The 15,881-nt window shown below is 48.8% G+C and overlaps 1 protein-coding gene across 3 annotated transcripts; it reads left to right on the top strand.

Annotated features, from left to right (window-relative positions):
• The first annotated feature begins 1,532 nt into the window (after positions 1-1,532).
• On the top strand, positions 1,533-14,843 carry LOC139533569 (uncharacterized). Of its 3 annotated transcripts, none has more exons than XM_071331710.1 (6): positions 1,533-1,641; positions 2,308-2,376; positions 2,671-2,800; positions 3,066-3,283; positions 5,604-5,726; positions 10,589-14,843. In XM_071331710.1, the coding sequence occupies exons 3-6, from the start codon at positions 2,699-2,701 to the stop codon at positions 11,715-11,717; spliced, it is 1,572 nt and encodes a 523-aa protein (XP_071187811.1). In that variant the 5' UTR covers positions 1,533-1,641; positions 2,308-2,376; positions 2,671-2,698; the 3' UTR covers positions 11,718-14,843. The 3 variants fall into 3 exon arrangements, with proteins under 3 accessions (XP_071187811.1, XP_071187812.1, XP_071187810.1); XM_071331711.1 differs by having other exon boundaries at positions 1,535-1,641; positions 2,311-2,376; XM_071331709.1 differs by lacking the exons at positions 1,533-1,641; positions 2,308-2,376 and having other exon boundaries at positions 2,384-2,800.
• Positions 14,844-15,881: the final 1,038 nt, after the last annotated feature.

Raw genomic sequence — 15,881 nt, 5'->3', positions numbered from 1 at the left:
TCTCACAGTAATAGGTCTAACAGGTCACACTACATCTGTTATATCAGGTTCACCTCACAGCGTCACAGTACTGAGTACTCCCTGTATTACTCAGAAACTCACTCATGAATCATTGGAATAGAGAGTCCCTTTGAATGGACTTCAGACTGAGTCGTCCCTGTTCCTTCAGACTGAGTAGTCCCTGTTCCTTCAGTACCCGTTCCTTCAGTCTGAGTAGTCCCTGTTCCTTCAGACTGAGTAGTCCCTGTTCCTTCAGTCCCCGTTCCTTCAGTCTGAGTAGTCCCCGTTCCTTTAGACTGAGCAGTCCCCGTTCCTTTAGACTGAGTAGTCCCTGTTCCTTTAGACTGAGTAGTCCCCGTTCCTTTAGACTGAGTAGTCCCTGTTCCTTTAGACTGAGTAGTCCCTGTTCCTTCAGTCCCTGTTCCTTTAGGCTGAGTGGTCCCTGTTCCTTTAGACTGAGTAGTCCCTGTTCCTTTAGACTGAGTAGTCCCTGTTCCTTCAGACTGAGTAGTCCCTGTTCCTTCAGACTGACTAGTCCCTGTTCCTTCAGTCCCTATTCCTTCAGACTGAGTCGTCCCTGTTCCTTCAGTCCCTATTCCTTCAGACTGAGTAGTCCCTGTTCCTTTAGACTGAGTAGTCCCTGTTCCTTCAGTCCCTGTTCCTTCAGTCCCTGTTCCTTCAGTCCCTGTTCCTTCAGTCCCTGTTCCTTCAGACTGAGTGGTCCCTGTTCCTTTAGACTGAGTGGTCCCTGTTCCTTTAGACTGAGTAGTCCCTGTTCCTTCAGACTGACTAGTCCCTGTTCCTTCAGACTGACTAGTCCCTGTTCCTTCAGTCCCTATTCCTTCAGACTGAGTCGTCCCTGTTCCTTCAGACTGACTAGTCCCTGTTCCTTCAGACTGACTAGTCCCTGTTCCTTCAGTCCCTATTCCTTCAGACTGAGTCGTCCCTATTCCTTCAGACTGAGTCGTCCCCGTTCCTTCAGACGGACTAGTCCCCGTTCCTTCAGACGGACTAGTCCCCGTTCCTTTAGACGGACTAGTCCCCGTTCCTTCAGACGGACTAGTCCCCGTTCCTTCAGACGGACTAGTCCCCGTTCCTTTAGACGGACTAGTCCCCGTTCCTTTAGACGGACTAGTCCCCGTTCCTTCAGACGGACTAGTCCCCGTTCCTTTAGACGGACTAGTCCCCGTTCCTTTAGACGGACTAGTCCCCGTTCCTTTAGACGGACTAGTCCCCGTTCCTTTAGACGGACTAGTCCCCGTTCCTTTAGACGGACTAGTCCCCGTTCCTTCAGACGGACTAGTCCCCGTTCCTTCAGACTGAGTTGTCCCCGTTCCTTTAGACGGACTAGTCCCCGTTCCTTCAGACGGACTAGTCCCCGTTCCTTCAGACGGACAAGTCCCCGTTCCTTTAGACGGACTAGTCCCCGTTCCTTCAGACTGAGTTTTATTTGGCCGTCCCCATAGAAGAACCCATCAGCAGCAGTGGGCTGGCTTAACTGGTGCTTCAGAGCTGACCTCTCCCCTCAGTGTTAGTTCACGGTGTTCTCTGTAAGAGGTAGGAGGGGGCACTCAGGAGCCTCCTCAACACTTTACCTCCCACTATCCACCCTGCTCAACGGCTGACATGACCAGCACTCAGGTACGACTCACTACTGAACTTTACACAGTAACTTAACCCAGTGTCTTTGAGGTAGACGTATGCTATAATGCGATTAGCTTTATTCTGCAGAAATACTAAACACATTTGAGTTAGTTCTTCAACTCAGGAAAGGTCTGGCGTGTGACAAAGCTATCTGATTTAGTCTGAATAGTCGTGATTATCATGAGGTTGTAGGCAGCATTCCCTAGTTCATGTGAGGGTTAAGGACCACTTGAAATGACTTGACTGAGTATTTTAAGAGGTTGTGTTTTGGCAGAGAGACAGGAGTGGACCAGATACAACCGGTTATTTCATGGCAAATTTTAAACTTAATCAACAATTTACCTTTAAAAAAAACACAAAGTGGGTTAATTTAAAAGACTTCTCTTGAATCGGTTTGTCAGATTACCAACCAAGCAATCATTAAACATGTTTTCTTCTGCCCAGAGCTGGAATTAATGCAGCAAAATGCTATTTATATGCAAATAGCTTTCCGCACTAATAGAATCTTACCGGTGCTGCTGGCTGGGGTTGAAAGAATGAATAATTACCACAACAACAAAAAAGGACTCATTCTAATGAATAGGAATGTTTAGATTCATTCTCAGTTTGGAAACGTAATTTAAAGGTTTTTAAGCTATTTTCTGTCTCCCGGCTCTTCTACAGTAGATATGAGGACAACAGCAGCATCCTGAGCGAACAAAGAAACACTTCATGGAAGACAACAAGAGTCTGGTGAGTGTGTTTACAAATATATTGATATAAATTGATGCCAAAAAAAAAAAGTTTGAAGTTTATGAGTTTTTATGTCTCTGAAGAAGTTATCGAATATCAGGATTGGATATACGTTGAGGATAAACAACGTTTATCTTTAGGGAAGTTGTATACATACTACACAATATCACGATTGGATAGTCACCGTTTAGTTCTAGAAAAGTTGTACAATGTAGCTTCATAGGTACCAACGATATATATATAACCCTGTTTCCTTGTCCATTCTGAGGAAACATCCATGTATCTTATGGACAGGCCCTCTGATCAGCAGCACTTCGTTAAGATGCACCTCCCCAGGATCAAGAGAACCCAGTCACCCCACAGAGAGACCGTTTCTCCTGTCCTCTCCTACTACTCAGAGCCAGCCTACCTGCAGCACCGTAAGGTAAAGTACAGGAACAGCAGCTAGTAGGTCATCTTCATACAGATACTATCCTCTCTTCTAACACTCTGGAATAGGGTTTAGGGAAAACACAGACTTCTTGAAATGATCAATACACAGTGGTTGATTGTTAGATCCCAAATTGCCCCCCCCTGTCTTCGACCCTCTATGCCCTTCCTGTAGATCTGGAAAGATCAGATAGGGGTTTCAGACAGAGCATCATATGAACACAAACACCCCCCCACCTCATCTTCCTCATTTTGTTCAGGATGTGACCAGAGATCTGCCCCCGGTGCCTGGTGGAACGAGAAGAGGAGCCCAGGATGAGGAAGACAAGGAAGAGACGCTGAGCCAACGGAGCATGCCCAGTATGAGAAGCACCCTGGGTCACGCCTCAAAGGTGAAAAGGTCACGGGGCTTCCCGAAGAGACACACCATCCCCGAGCTCAGACTGCCCCCTGTCACTAAGATTCATCCTGACCCCAGGTACCTCCTCAATGCTTTTATTGACATGTTTCTATCAAGGCCACTCCTCCACATGCAACACTTCCTGTCCCTGAGGGGAAATGCTTTGGATTGAACTGGAGTCAATATTTATATAGACATGGGGTTATATTGACATGGGGTTATATTGACTCATAGACATGGGGTTATATTGACTCATAGACATGGGGTTATATTGACTCATAGACATGGGGTTATATTGACTCATAGACATGGGGTTATATAGACATGGGGTTATATTGAGATCATATATGAGTCACCACAGCCCCGTGCTTAGTATGGTTCACCACAGCCCCGTGCCTAGTATGAGTCACCACAGCACCGTGCTTAGTATGAGTCACCACAGCCCCGTGCCTAGTATGAGTCACCACAGCCCCGTGTCTACTATGAGTCACCACAGCCCCGTGCCTAGTATGAGTCACCACAGCCCCGTGCCTAGTATGAGTCACCACAGCCCCGTGCCTAGTATGGTTCACCACAGCCCAGTGTCTAGTATGAGTCAGCACAGCCCCGTGCCTAGTATGAGTCACCACAGCCCCGTGTCTAGTATGAGTCACCACAGCCCCGTGCCTAGTATGAGTCACCACAGCCCCGTGCCTAGTATGAGTCACCACAGCCCCGTGCCTAGTATGAGTCACCACAGCCCCGTGCCTAGTATGGTTCACCACAGCCCAGTGTCTAGTATGAGTCAACAGAGCCCCGTGCCTAGTATGAGTCAACACAGCCCCGTGCCTAGTATGAGTCACCACAGCCCCGTGTCTAGTATGGTTCACCACAGCCCCGTGCCTAGTATGAGTCACCACAGCCCCGTGCCTAGTATGAGTCACCACAGCCCCGTGCCTAGTATGAGTCACCACAGCCCCGTGCTTAGTATGGTTCACCACAGCCCCGTGCCTAGTATGAGTCACCACAGCCCCGTGCTTAGTATGGTTCACCACAGCCCCGTGCCTAGTATGAGTCACCACAGTCCCGTGCCTAGTATGAGTCACCACAGCCCCGTGCCTAGTATGAGTCAACAGAGCCCCGTGCCTAGTATGAGTCAACACAGCCCCGTGCCTAGTATGAGTCACCACAGCCCCGTGTCTAGTATGGTTCACCACAGCCCCGTGCCTAGTATGAGTCACCACAGCCCCGTGCCTAGTATGAGTCACCACAGCCCCGTGCCTAGTATGAGTCACCACAGCCCCGTGCTTAGTATGGTTCACCACAGCCCCGTGCCTAGTATGAGTCACCACAGCCCCGTGCTTAGTATGGTTCACCACAGCCCCGTGCCTAGTATGAGTCACCACAGTCCCGTGCCTAGTATGAGTCACCACAGCCCCGTGCCTAGTATGAGTCATCAGAGCCCCGTGCCTAGTATGAGTCACCACAGCCCCGTGCCTAGTATGAGTCACCACAGCCCCGTGCCTAGTATGAGTCACCACAGCCCCGTGCCTAGTATGAGTCACCACAGCCCCGTGCCTAGTATGAGTCACCACAGCCCCGTGCCTAGTATGAGTCACCACAGCCCCGTGCCTAGTATGAGTCACCACAGCCCCGTGCCTAGTATGAGTCACCACAGCCCCGTGCCTAGTATGAGTCACCACGGCCCCGTGCCTAGTATGAGTCACCACGGCCCCGTGCCTAGTATGAGTCACCACAGCCCCGTGCCTAGTATGAGTCACCACAGCCCCGTGCCTAGTATGAGTCACCACAGCCCCGTGCCTAGTATGAGTCACCACAGCCCCGTGTGTACACACAGTGTATACCAAACATTAGGAACACCTAATATTGAGTTGCAACCTCTTTTCACACTCAGAACAGCATCAATTAGTCGGGGCATGGACTCTACAAGGTGTCGAAAGCGTTCTACAGGGATGCTGACCCATGTTGACTCCAATGATTCCCACAGTTGTGTCAAGTTGACTGGATGTCCTTTGAGTGGTGGACCATTCTTGATACACACAGGAAACTGTTGAGTGTGAAAAACCCAGCAGCGTTGCAGTTCTTGACACAAACCGGTGCTCCTACTACCATACCCCGTTCAAAGGCACTTACATTTTTTATCTTGTCCATTCACCCTCTGAATGGCACACATACACAATGGCACACATGTCTCAATTGTCTCAAGGCTTAAAAATCCTTCTAATACCTGTCTCCTCCTCTTCATCTACACTGATCGAAGTGGATTTAACAAGTGACATCAATAAGGGATCAGAGCTTTCACCCTGGAATCACCTGGTCAGTCTACAGTATGTAATGGAAAGAGCAGGTGTTCCTAATGTTTTATCACTCAGTGTATGTGTCTTTCTGTTTGTCATAGAGCCAGTCTGGAATTGAGGGGTACTGGCTATGTGAGATGTTCCAGACTTCCACCCATCATCAAATCTACCAGGTCCCATGAGCCTCTGCACCAGGAAAGACCCCCAGGTCCAGCTGGGTACAGGTTCGATACCTTTCTCAATGTAGGTTCTAACTAATTACTCACGACCCAATGTGAGGAAGAGGAGCTACTCACACCGTAACTCTACAAGGGGCATCAGGACACACCCCTGGGGGACCCCGCCTCAGTTCTGCTAATAATGGAGTCTCACGCTTCTCCTTCCCCAGGTGTAGTCTATGTACAGCAATCATCCCTTCCCAGTTGTAGTCTACGTACAGCAATCATCCCTCCCCAGGTGTAGTCTACATACAGCAATCATCCCTCCCCAGGTATAGTCTACATACAGCAATCATCCCTCCCCAGGTATAGTCTACATACAGCAATCATCCCTCCCCAGGTGTAGTCTACATACAGCAATCATCCCTCCCCAGGTGTAGTCTACATACAGCAATCATCCCTCCCCAGGTATAGTCTACATACAGCAATCATCCCTCCCCAGGTGTAGTCTACATACAGCAATCATCCCTCCCCAGGTATAGTCTACATTCATACAACAATCTTCCCTCCCCAGGTATAGGCTATATACAGCAATCATCCCTCCCCAGGTATAGTCTACATTCGTACAGCAATCATCCCTCCCCAGGTATAGTCTACATTCGTACAGCAATCATCCCTCCCCAGGTATAGTCTACATTCGTACAGCAATCATCCCTCCCCAGGTATAGTCTACATTCGTACAGAAATCATCCCTCCCCAGGTGTAGTCTACATTCGTACAGAAATCATCCCTCCCCAGGTATAGTCTACATTCGTACAGAAATCATCCCTCCCCAGGTATAGTCTACATTCGTACAGCAATCATCCCTCCCCGGTGTAGTCTACGTACAGTAATCATCCCTCCACAGGTATAGTCTACGTACAGCAATCAGTTTTTCACAGCTTTACCTCCTCTAAATATGAGTGGCTTGTTCGTTAAATTCACGGCATCAAGTGAAGAGGAGAAAGAAGTGCCTCGTCAATATCTCCGGCAGCAGACATATGCAGCCTCATTTTCTGCTTATTAATGATTTAAAGGCTGGTTAGTCTGCTGCCTGAGGCAGGGGGAGAGGAGCTCTGCGACATTCATTTATCTCTTTGGTGCGAGACAGAGGGAGAGAGCAGCTAGAGAGAGAGAGAGGTTAAGAGCCTGAGTGGAACTGGAGAGTTGTGAGGGCCATGCAGATTACACACACACACACAGACACACACACACCACAATCATCTCTAGCATGGAACGCAGTTGGACTAATAAAATGGGCGTAAAGTGGCTCAATATGAAATAAATAGGAGGAAGTGCTTCTGGAATGCAAACAGCCGATACGGAGGGCTAGCTTTCTGTCAAACAGCCGATACGGAGGGCTAACTTTCTGTCAAACAGCCGATACGGAGGGCTAGCTTTCTGTCAAACAGCCAATACGGAGGGCTAACTTTCTGTCAAACAGCCGATACGGAGGGCTAGCTTTCTGTCAAACAGCCGATACGGAGGGCTAGCTTTCTGTCAAACAGCCAATACGGAGGGCTAGCTTTCTGTCAAACAGCCAATACGGAGGGCTAGCTTTCTGTCAAACAGCCAATACGGAGGACTAGCTTTCTGTCAAACAGCCGATACGGAGGGCTAGCTTTCTGTCAAACAGCCGATACGGAGGGCTAGCTTTCTGTCAAACAGCCGATACGGAGGGCTAACTTTCTGTCAAACAGCCAATACGGAGGGCTAGCTTTCTGTCAAACAGCCAATACGGAGGGCTAGCTTTCTGTCAAACAGCCAATACGGAGGACTAGCTTTCTGTCAAACAGCCGATACGGAGGGCTAGCTTTCTGTCAAACAGCCGATACGGAGGGCTAACTTTCTGTCAAACAGCCAATACGGAGGGCTAGCTTTCTGTCAAACAGCCAATACGGAGGGCTAGCTTTCTGTCAAACAGACAATACGGAGGGCTAGCTTTCTGTCAAACAGACAATACGGAGGGCTAGTTTTCTGTCAAACAGACAATACGGAGGGCTAGCTTTCTGTCAAACAGACAATACGGAGGGCTAGTTTTCTGTCAAACAGCCGATACGGAGGGCTAGCTTTCTGTCAAACAGCCAATAGGGAGGGCTAGCTTTCTGTCAAACAGCCAATACGGAGGGCTAGCTTTCTGTCAAACAGCCGATAGGGAGGGCTAGCTTTCTGTCAAACAGCCAATACGGAGGGCTAGCTTTCTGTCAAACAGACAATACGGAGGGCTAGCTTTCTGTCAAACAGCCGATAGGGAGGGCTAGCTTTCTGTCAAACAGCCAATACGGAGGGCTAGCTTTCTGTCAAACAGACAATACGGAGGGCTAGCTTTCTGTCAAACAGCCAATACGGAGGGCTAGCTTTCTGTCAAACAGCCGATACGGAGGGCTAGCTTTCTGTCAAACAGCCAATACGGAGGGCTAGCTTTCTGTCAAACAGCCAATACGGAGGGCTAGCTTTCTGTCAAACAGCCAATACGGAGGACTAGCTTTCTGTCAAACAGCCGATACGGAGGGCTAGCTTTCTGTCAAACAGCCGATACGGAGGGCTAGCTTTCTGTCAAACAGCCAATACGGAGGGCTAGCTTTCTGTCAAACAGCCAATACGGAGGGCTAGCTTTCTGTCAAACAGACAATACGGAGGGCTAGCTTTCTGTCAAACAGACAATACGGAGGGCTAGTTTTCTGTCAAACAGACAATACGGAGGGCTAGCTTTCTGTCAAACAGACAATACGGAGGGCTAGTTTTCTGTCAAACAGCCGATACGGAGGGCTAGCTTTCTGTCAAACAGCCAATACGGAGGGCTAGCTTTCTGTCAAACAGCCAATACGGAGGGCTAGCTTTCTGTCAAACAGCCAATACGGAGGACTAGCTTTCTGTCAAACAGCCGATACGGAGGGCTAGCTTTCTGTCAAACAGCCGATACGGAGGGCTAGCTTTCTGTCAAACAGCCGATACGGAGGGCTAGCTTTCTGTCAAACAGCCAATACGGAGGGCTAGCTTTCTGTCAAACAGACAATACGGAGGGCTAGCTTTCTGTCAAACAGACAATACGGAGGGCTAGTTTTCTGTCAAACAGACAATACGGAGGGCTAGCTTTCTGTCAAACAGACAATACGGAGGGCTAGTTTTCTGTCAAACAGCCGATACGGAGGGCTAGCTTTCTGTCAAACAGCCAATAGGGAGGGCTAGCTTTCTGTCAAACAGCCAATACGGAGGGCTAGCTTTCTGTCAAACAGCCGATACGGAGGGCTAGCTTTCTGTCAAACAGCCGATAGGGAGGGCTAGCTTTCTGTCAAACAGCCAATACGGAGGGCTAGCTTTCTGTCAAACAGACAATACGGAGGGCTAGCTTTCTGTCAAACAGACAATACGGAGGGCTAGTTTTCTGTCAAACAGCCGATACGGAGGGCTAGCTTTCTGTCAAACAGCCAATAGGGAGGGCTAGCTTTCTGTCAAACAGCCAATACGGAGGGCTAGCTTTCTGTCAAACAGCCGATAGGGAGGGCTAGCTTTCTGTCAAACAGCCAATAGGGAGGGCTAGCTTTCTGTCAAACAGCCAATAGGGAGGGCTAGCTTTCTGTCAAACAGCCAATACGGAGGGCTAGCTTTCTGTCAAACAGTCAATACGGAGGGCTAGCTTTCTGTCAAACAGCCGATAGGGAGGGCTAGCTTTCTGTCAAACAGCCGATAGGGAGGGCTAGCTTTCTGTCAAACAGCCAATAGGGAGGGCTAGCTTTCTGTCAAACAGTCAATACGGAGGGCTAGCTTTCTGTCAAACAGCCGATACGGAGGGCTAGCTTTCTGTCAAACAGCCGATACGGAGGACTAGCTTTCTGTCAAACAGCCGATACGGAGGGCTAGCTTTCTGTCAAACAGCCAATACGGAGGGCTAGCTTTCTGTCAAACAGCCGATACGGAGGACTAGCTTTCTGTCAAACAGCCGATACGGAGGACTAGCTTTCTGTCAAACAGCCGATACGGAGGGCTAGTTTTCTGTCAAACAGCCGATACGGAGGGCTAGTTTTCTGTCAAACAGCCGATACGGAGGGCTAGTTTTCTGTCAAACAGCCGATACGGAGGGCTAGCTTTCTGTCAAACAGCCGATACGGAGGGCTAGTTTTCTGTCAAACAGCCAATACGGAGGGCTAACTTTCTGTCAAACAGCCAATACGGAGGGCTAGCTTTCTGTCAAACAGCCGATACGGAGGGCTAGCTTTCTGTCAAACAGCCAATACGGAGGGCTAGCTTTCTGTCAAACAGCCGATACGGAGGGCTAGCTTTCTGTCAAACAGCCAATACGGAGGGCTAGCTTTCTCGTAAAGCCTGAAATGAGGTTCTTAATTTAATACTATCTACATCACCTCGGGTTTACCAGAGTACATTTTGTTATGTCTCCATTTTTGCCCAAAATAATCCATTTACTATAAGTGATATTGTAGTTTCGGTGTTCCTTTTGAATAAAGTTAAAATGTCAAAGCATCATTAGTGGAACGAACAAACTGCTGGTGATGCAATATTTTATTGGTCTTTTATGGAATTGAGATGTCCACCCTTAACACGATAATGAGAAGATTCAGAACAATTCATTAAACAGGAGGATGGATCTCTCCAGGGGTATAAAATAACAACGTGAGCTTGTTTAGGAGAATACACCGTGCTGCTGTGTTCACTCTGCAAACTGACTCTGACATAAATGTCAATGTACAACATATTATACTAGAAATGCCAGCCATTTCTCACAGAGAGAGAAAATATGAAATCCCTTTAAACATGTTAGAAATCAGAGCACCTACAATGTCCCTGTTGTCTCTGTATCTCTCTGCTTTGCATGATGGTAAGACTGAATTCTCAGTCTCAATTCACATTTTGTCTATCACCTGTTGCTGTAGGCCTGAGAAGAAGGGAGACGTTCCCCCTGGACTTCCAGAGAAGAAGACTGTTGGTCTGACGAAGCAGGGAGACGTTCCCCCTGGACTTCCAGAGAAGAAGACTGTTGGTCTGACGAAGCAGGGAGACATTCCCCCTGGACTTCCAGAGAAGAAGACTGTTGGTCTGACGAAGAGTTTTAATAATGAGGACCTCCTCGAAGTACCTGTTGTGACCATGTCCAAGATCATTTCTGATCAACCTCCGCCCAAGACCCAACGCATCACGTTCCACAGCCCCGTGCTGCAGGCCGTGTACCCGATCACCCCTGACAACGAAACACAAACCAGAAAGGCAGAGGAAGATAGAAAAGCCCTGTATCCCAGAGTCCTGTCTTCTACATCCACCTGCGCTATATCTAACACCATCGGTCCTGAGAAAGTATACAGATTCCAGCCACACCTTCTGAGAGATAACCCCCCTCCATACTCCTCTGAGTGGACCGATCCAAAGGCATTAAACCAAGGAAGGACTGAGTGGACTGAACCAATGGCTCCAACCCAGGGGAGAGGAGAGATGCTGTTGATCAGACTGAGCATCACATGGTCCAAGGCAGAGAACAGCAGCAACCTGAGACAGCCACAGTCCCAGTCTCAGCTCCAGCGTTGCCCCATCCGTCCCCTGAAACCAGCCCTGAGAAGACTACCCATCTCCAACACAAGGAGGCTGAGGGACTGGGGGAGACGGGGGACAACGTTGGGGTGTCTGTGGGAGGAGGAGGAGGAGGGGTGTGTCCCACCCCCGGTCCCAGTCCAGCCTGGGTTACTGGAGCCCTTTACAGGGTTCAAAGAGCACCTCTGTCGCCAGGTTCTCCACTCCCCCACCCCCCTGGCTCAGCTTCTGGAGAAAGCCTCAGAGGGAGACCATATAGACACACAGGTAGACAGACCGGTAGATAGACAGATAATGTCCCAGGTTCCTCAGGTGCATACCCTCCAGACCCCCTGCAGTACTCTGCCAGCCCATACCGTGCAGCTGTCTGGATCTCAGGGTCCAGGAGGAGCTCTGCCCAGAATCACCATGACCAGACCAACTCCTTCCCCCAAACTCCCCCTCCTTCAGTCACACACTAAGAACAGGCATGCAGCATAGATAGATAGTCTGTTTTACATAGAACTGTCAACCTACAGTGATGTTCTAACTCAAAACCATCAATCTACAGGCCTGTTCTACCATGGAACCTTCAATCTACAGGCCTGTTCTACCATGGAACCTTCAATCTACAGGCTTGTTCTACCATGGAACCTTCAATCTACAGGCCTGTTCTACCATGGAACCTTCAATCTACAGGCCTGTTCTACCATGGAACCGTCACTCTACAGGCCTGTTCTACCATGGAACCCTCAATCTACAGGCCTGTTCTACCATGGAACCGTCACTCTACAGGCCTGTTCTACCATGGAACCGTCACTCTACAGGCCTGTTCTACCATGGAACCTTCAATCTACAGGCTTGTTCTACCATGGAACCTTCAATCTACAGGCCTGTTCTACCATGGAACCTTCAATCTACAGGCCTGTTCTACCATGGAACCGTCACTCTACAGGCCTGTTCTACCATGGAACCCTCAATCTACAGGCCTGTTCTACCATGGAACCGTCACTCTACAGGCCTGTTCTACCATGGAACCGTCACTCTACAGGCCTGTTCTACCATGGAACTGTCACTCTACAGGCCTGTTCTACCATGGAACCTTCAATCTACAGGCCTGTTCTACCATGGAACCGTCAATCTACAGGCCTGTTCTACCATGGAACTGTCACTCTACAGGCCTGTTCTACCAAGGAACCTTCAATCTACAGGCCTGTTCTACCATGGAACCGTCAATCTACAGGCCTGTTCTACCATGGAACCTTCAATCTACAGACCTGTTCTATTATGGAACCATCACTCTACAGGCCTGTTCTACCATGGAACCTTCAATCTACAGGCCTGTTCTACCATGGAACCGTCAATCTTTAGGGGTGCCGAGACACAGCCCTGGGGGACTCTGCCTTCAGCACTGCTAATAAGGAGGATACTTGTTTTAGCTATACAGGATTGCTACGGCCTGGTCTGCTGAGACGAGCACAATCCCAACGTCAATGACTATAGATCAGGCCTCGACTGAGTCCCTATTTCGTCTAGAGTTGCACTACTTCTGACCAGAGCCCTGTGGGCCCTGTATAAGGATAGTGTACTATTTAGGAGGCATGCCTCGTCTCTGTGGTGTCTGGACTGACCATGCTGTGTGTTGGAGTGGTGTGAGAGAGAGCTGTTTGTTAGCTGTGACAAGACTGAAACGTCTGTAAAATAGATGTCCTGTGTAGTTAGCTGCTACATTCTGTTCTCTCTGTCCTGTGTAGTTAGCTGCTACATTCTGTTCTCTCTGTCCTGTGTAGTTAGCTGCTACATTCTGTTCTCTCTGTCCTGTGTAGTTAGCTGGTACATTCTGTTCTCTATGTCCTGTGTAGTTAGCTGCTACATTCTGTTCTCTCTGTCCTGTGTAGTTAGCTACTACATTCTGTTCTCTCTGTCCTGTGTAGTTAGCTGGTACATTCTGTTCTCTCTGTCCTGTGTAGTTAGCTGCTACATTCTGTTCTCTCTGTCATGTGTAGTTAGCTGCTACATTCTGTTCTCTCTGTCCTGTGTAGTTAGCTGCTACATTCTGTTCTCTCTGTCCTGTGTAGTTAGCTGCTACATTCTGTTCTCTATGTCCTGTGTAGTTAGCTGCTACATTCTGTTCTCTCTGTCCTGTGTAGTTAGCTGCTACATTCTGTTCTCTCTGTCCTGTGTAGTTAGCTGCTACATTCTGTTCTCTATGTCCTGTGTAGTTAGCTGGTACATTCTGTTCTCTCTGTCCTGTGTAGTTAGCTGCTACATTCTGTTCTCTCTGTCCTGTGTAGTTAGCTGCTACATTCTGTTCTCTCTGTCCTGTGTAGTTAGCTGCTACATTCTGTTCTCTATGTCCTGTGTAGTTAGCTGCTACATTCTGTTCTCTATGTCCTGTGTAGTTAGCTGCTACATTCTGTTCTCTCTGTCCTGTGTAGTTAGCTGCTACATTCTGTTCTCTCTGTCCTGTGTAGTTAGCTGCTACATTCTGTTCTCTCTGTCCTGTGTAGTTAGCTGTTACATTCTGTTCTCTATGTCCTGTGTAGTTAGCTGCTACATTCTGTTCTCTCTGTCCTGTGTAGTTAGCTGCTACATTCTGTTCTCTCTGTCCTGTGTAGTTAGCTGCTACATTCTGTTCTCTCTGTCCTGTGTAGTTAGCTGCTACATTCTGTTCTCTATGTCCTGTGTAGTTAGCTGGTACATTCTGTTCTCTCTGTCCTGTGTAGTTAGCTGCTACATTCTGTTCTCTCTGTCCTGTGTAGTTAGCTGGTACATTCTGTTCTCTCTGTCCTGTGTAGTTAGCTGCTACATTCTGTTCTCTCTGTCCTGTGTAGTTAGCTGCTACATTCTGTTCTCTATGTCCTGTGTAGTTAGCTGGTACATTCTGTTCTCTATGTCCTGTGTAGTTAGCTGCTACATTCTGTTCTATATGTCCTGTGTAGTTAGCTGCTACATTCTGTTCTCTCTGTCCTGTGTAGTTAGCTGCTACATTCTGTTCTCTCTGTCCTGTGTAGTTAGCTGCTACATTCTGTTCTCTATGTCCTGTGTAGTTAGCTGCTACATTCTGTTCTCTATGTCCTGTGTAGTTAGCTGCTACATTCTGTTCTCTCTGTCCTGTGTAGTTAGCTGCTACATTCTGTTCTCTCTGTCCTGTGTAGTTAGCTGCTACATTCTGTTCTCTCTGTCCTGTGTAGTTAGCTGCTACATTCTGTTCTCTGTGTCCTGTGTAGTTAGCTGGTACATTCTGTTCTCTCTGTCCTGTGTAGTTAGCTGCTACATTCTGTTCTCTATGTCCTGTGTAGTTAGCTGCTACGTCCTGTGTAGTTAGCTGCTACATTCTGTTCTCTCTATGACAAGTTGGCTTGTGAAGATCACTCTGTCAATGCATGATGTTTTTGTAGTTGTTGTTATCCAGACAAATCCTCTATTTTGGAGAGCACCATTTTATTCTGTATGCTGATTATTATATTACCATTGTAGTATGTATCCCCCCCCCCCTTACATTTCCATGTATTGAATTGCGACAACGGTTTCTTAACCAGCATTCACTCAAATGTTTCTTTACATGACGATTTTCTCTATTGAAGAAATAAACATTCACTTCTATAAGCTATAATGAACATCATATGTTGGCAAGATAAGCAATAATTCAGGGGGGTGGAGAGAGAGGGGTGGAGAGAGAGAGAGGGGTGGAGAGAGAGAGGGGTGGAGAGAGAGAGAGGGGTGGAGAGAGAGAGAGGGGTGGAGAGAGAGAGAGGGGTGGAGAGAGAGAGAGGGGTGGAGAGAGAGAGAGGGGTGGAGAGAGAGAGAGGGGTGGAGAGGGAGAGAGGGGTGGAGAGGGAGAGAGGGGTGGAGAGCGAGAGGGGTGGAGAGAGAGAGGGGTGGAGAGGGGTGGAGAGAGAGAGGGGTGGAGAGAGAGGGGGGTGGAGAGAGAGAGAGGGGTGGAGAGAGAGAGAGGGGTGGAGAGAGAGAGAGGGGTGGAGAGGGAGAGAGGGGTGGAGAGGGAGAGAGAGAGAGAGAGAGGGGTGGAGCGGGAGAGAGAGGGGTGGAGAGGGGGAGAGAGAGAGGGGTGGAGAGGGGGAGAGAGAGAGAGGAGTGGAGAGGGGAGAGAGGGGTGGAGAGAGGGGAGAGAGGGGTGGAGAGAGGGGAGAGAGGGAGAGAGAGGGGTGGAGAGGGGGAGAGAGAGAGAGGGGTGGAGAGGGAGAGAAAGAGAGAATGAGCTGGGTTTTCAGCAACACAGACACTGGAGTCAATCCCTGGTTTAACACTCTGATAGTCTGGTCAGTCATCTGGTCAGTCATTAGCCAGCAGACTGGTCTCCCGGGGCCTGGGAGAAAGGCCCCCTACTGTGGACACAACATTCTCCACATTCCTGACAAGAACAGGGACAGGGTGTGGACCCCTACAACAGGGCTAGGGTGGGAGGTGTAGGGTGGACCCCTACTACAGGGCTAGGGTGGGAGGTGTAGGGTGGACCCCTACTACAGGGCTAGGGTGGGAGGTGTAGGGTGGACCCCTACAAAAGGGCTAGGGTGGGAGTGTAGGGAGCAGGGTAGGCCTTATGAGCTCTGGTCTAAAGTAGTGCACTATATAGGGAATAGGGCTCTGGTCTAAAGTTGTGCACTATATAGGGAATAGGGCTCTGGTCTAAAGTAGTGCACTATA

This window comes from Salvelinus alpinus, chromosome 11 (assembly GCF_045679555.1).
Source record: "Salvelinus alpinus chromosome 11, SLU_Salpinus.1, whole genome shotgun sequence".
NCBI lineage: Eukaryota > Metazoa > Chordata > Actinopteri > Salmoniformes > Salmonidae > Salvelinus > Salvelinus alpinus.
This window is presented reverse-complemented; position numbering and strand designations above follow the sequence as displayed.

Excerpts from the sequence above, each read along its gene's own strand:
- LOC139533569 (XM_071331709.1), top strand. The coding sequence starts at position 2,654 with ATGTATCTTATGGACAGGCCCTCTGATCAGCAGCACTTCGTTAAGATG. Across the intron at positions 3,284-5,603 it reads AAGATTCATCCTGACCCCAG|AGCCAGTCTGGAATTGAGGG; the intron begins GTACCTCCTCAA and ends TGTTTGTCATAG. Across the intron at positions 5,727-10,588 it reads CCAGGTCCAGCTGGGTACAG|GCCTGAGAAGAAGGGAGACG; the intron begins GTTCGATACCTT and ends CTGTTGCTGTAG.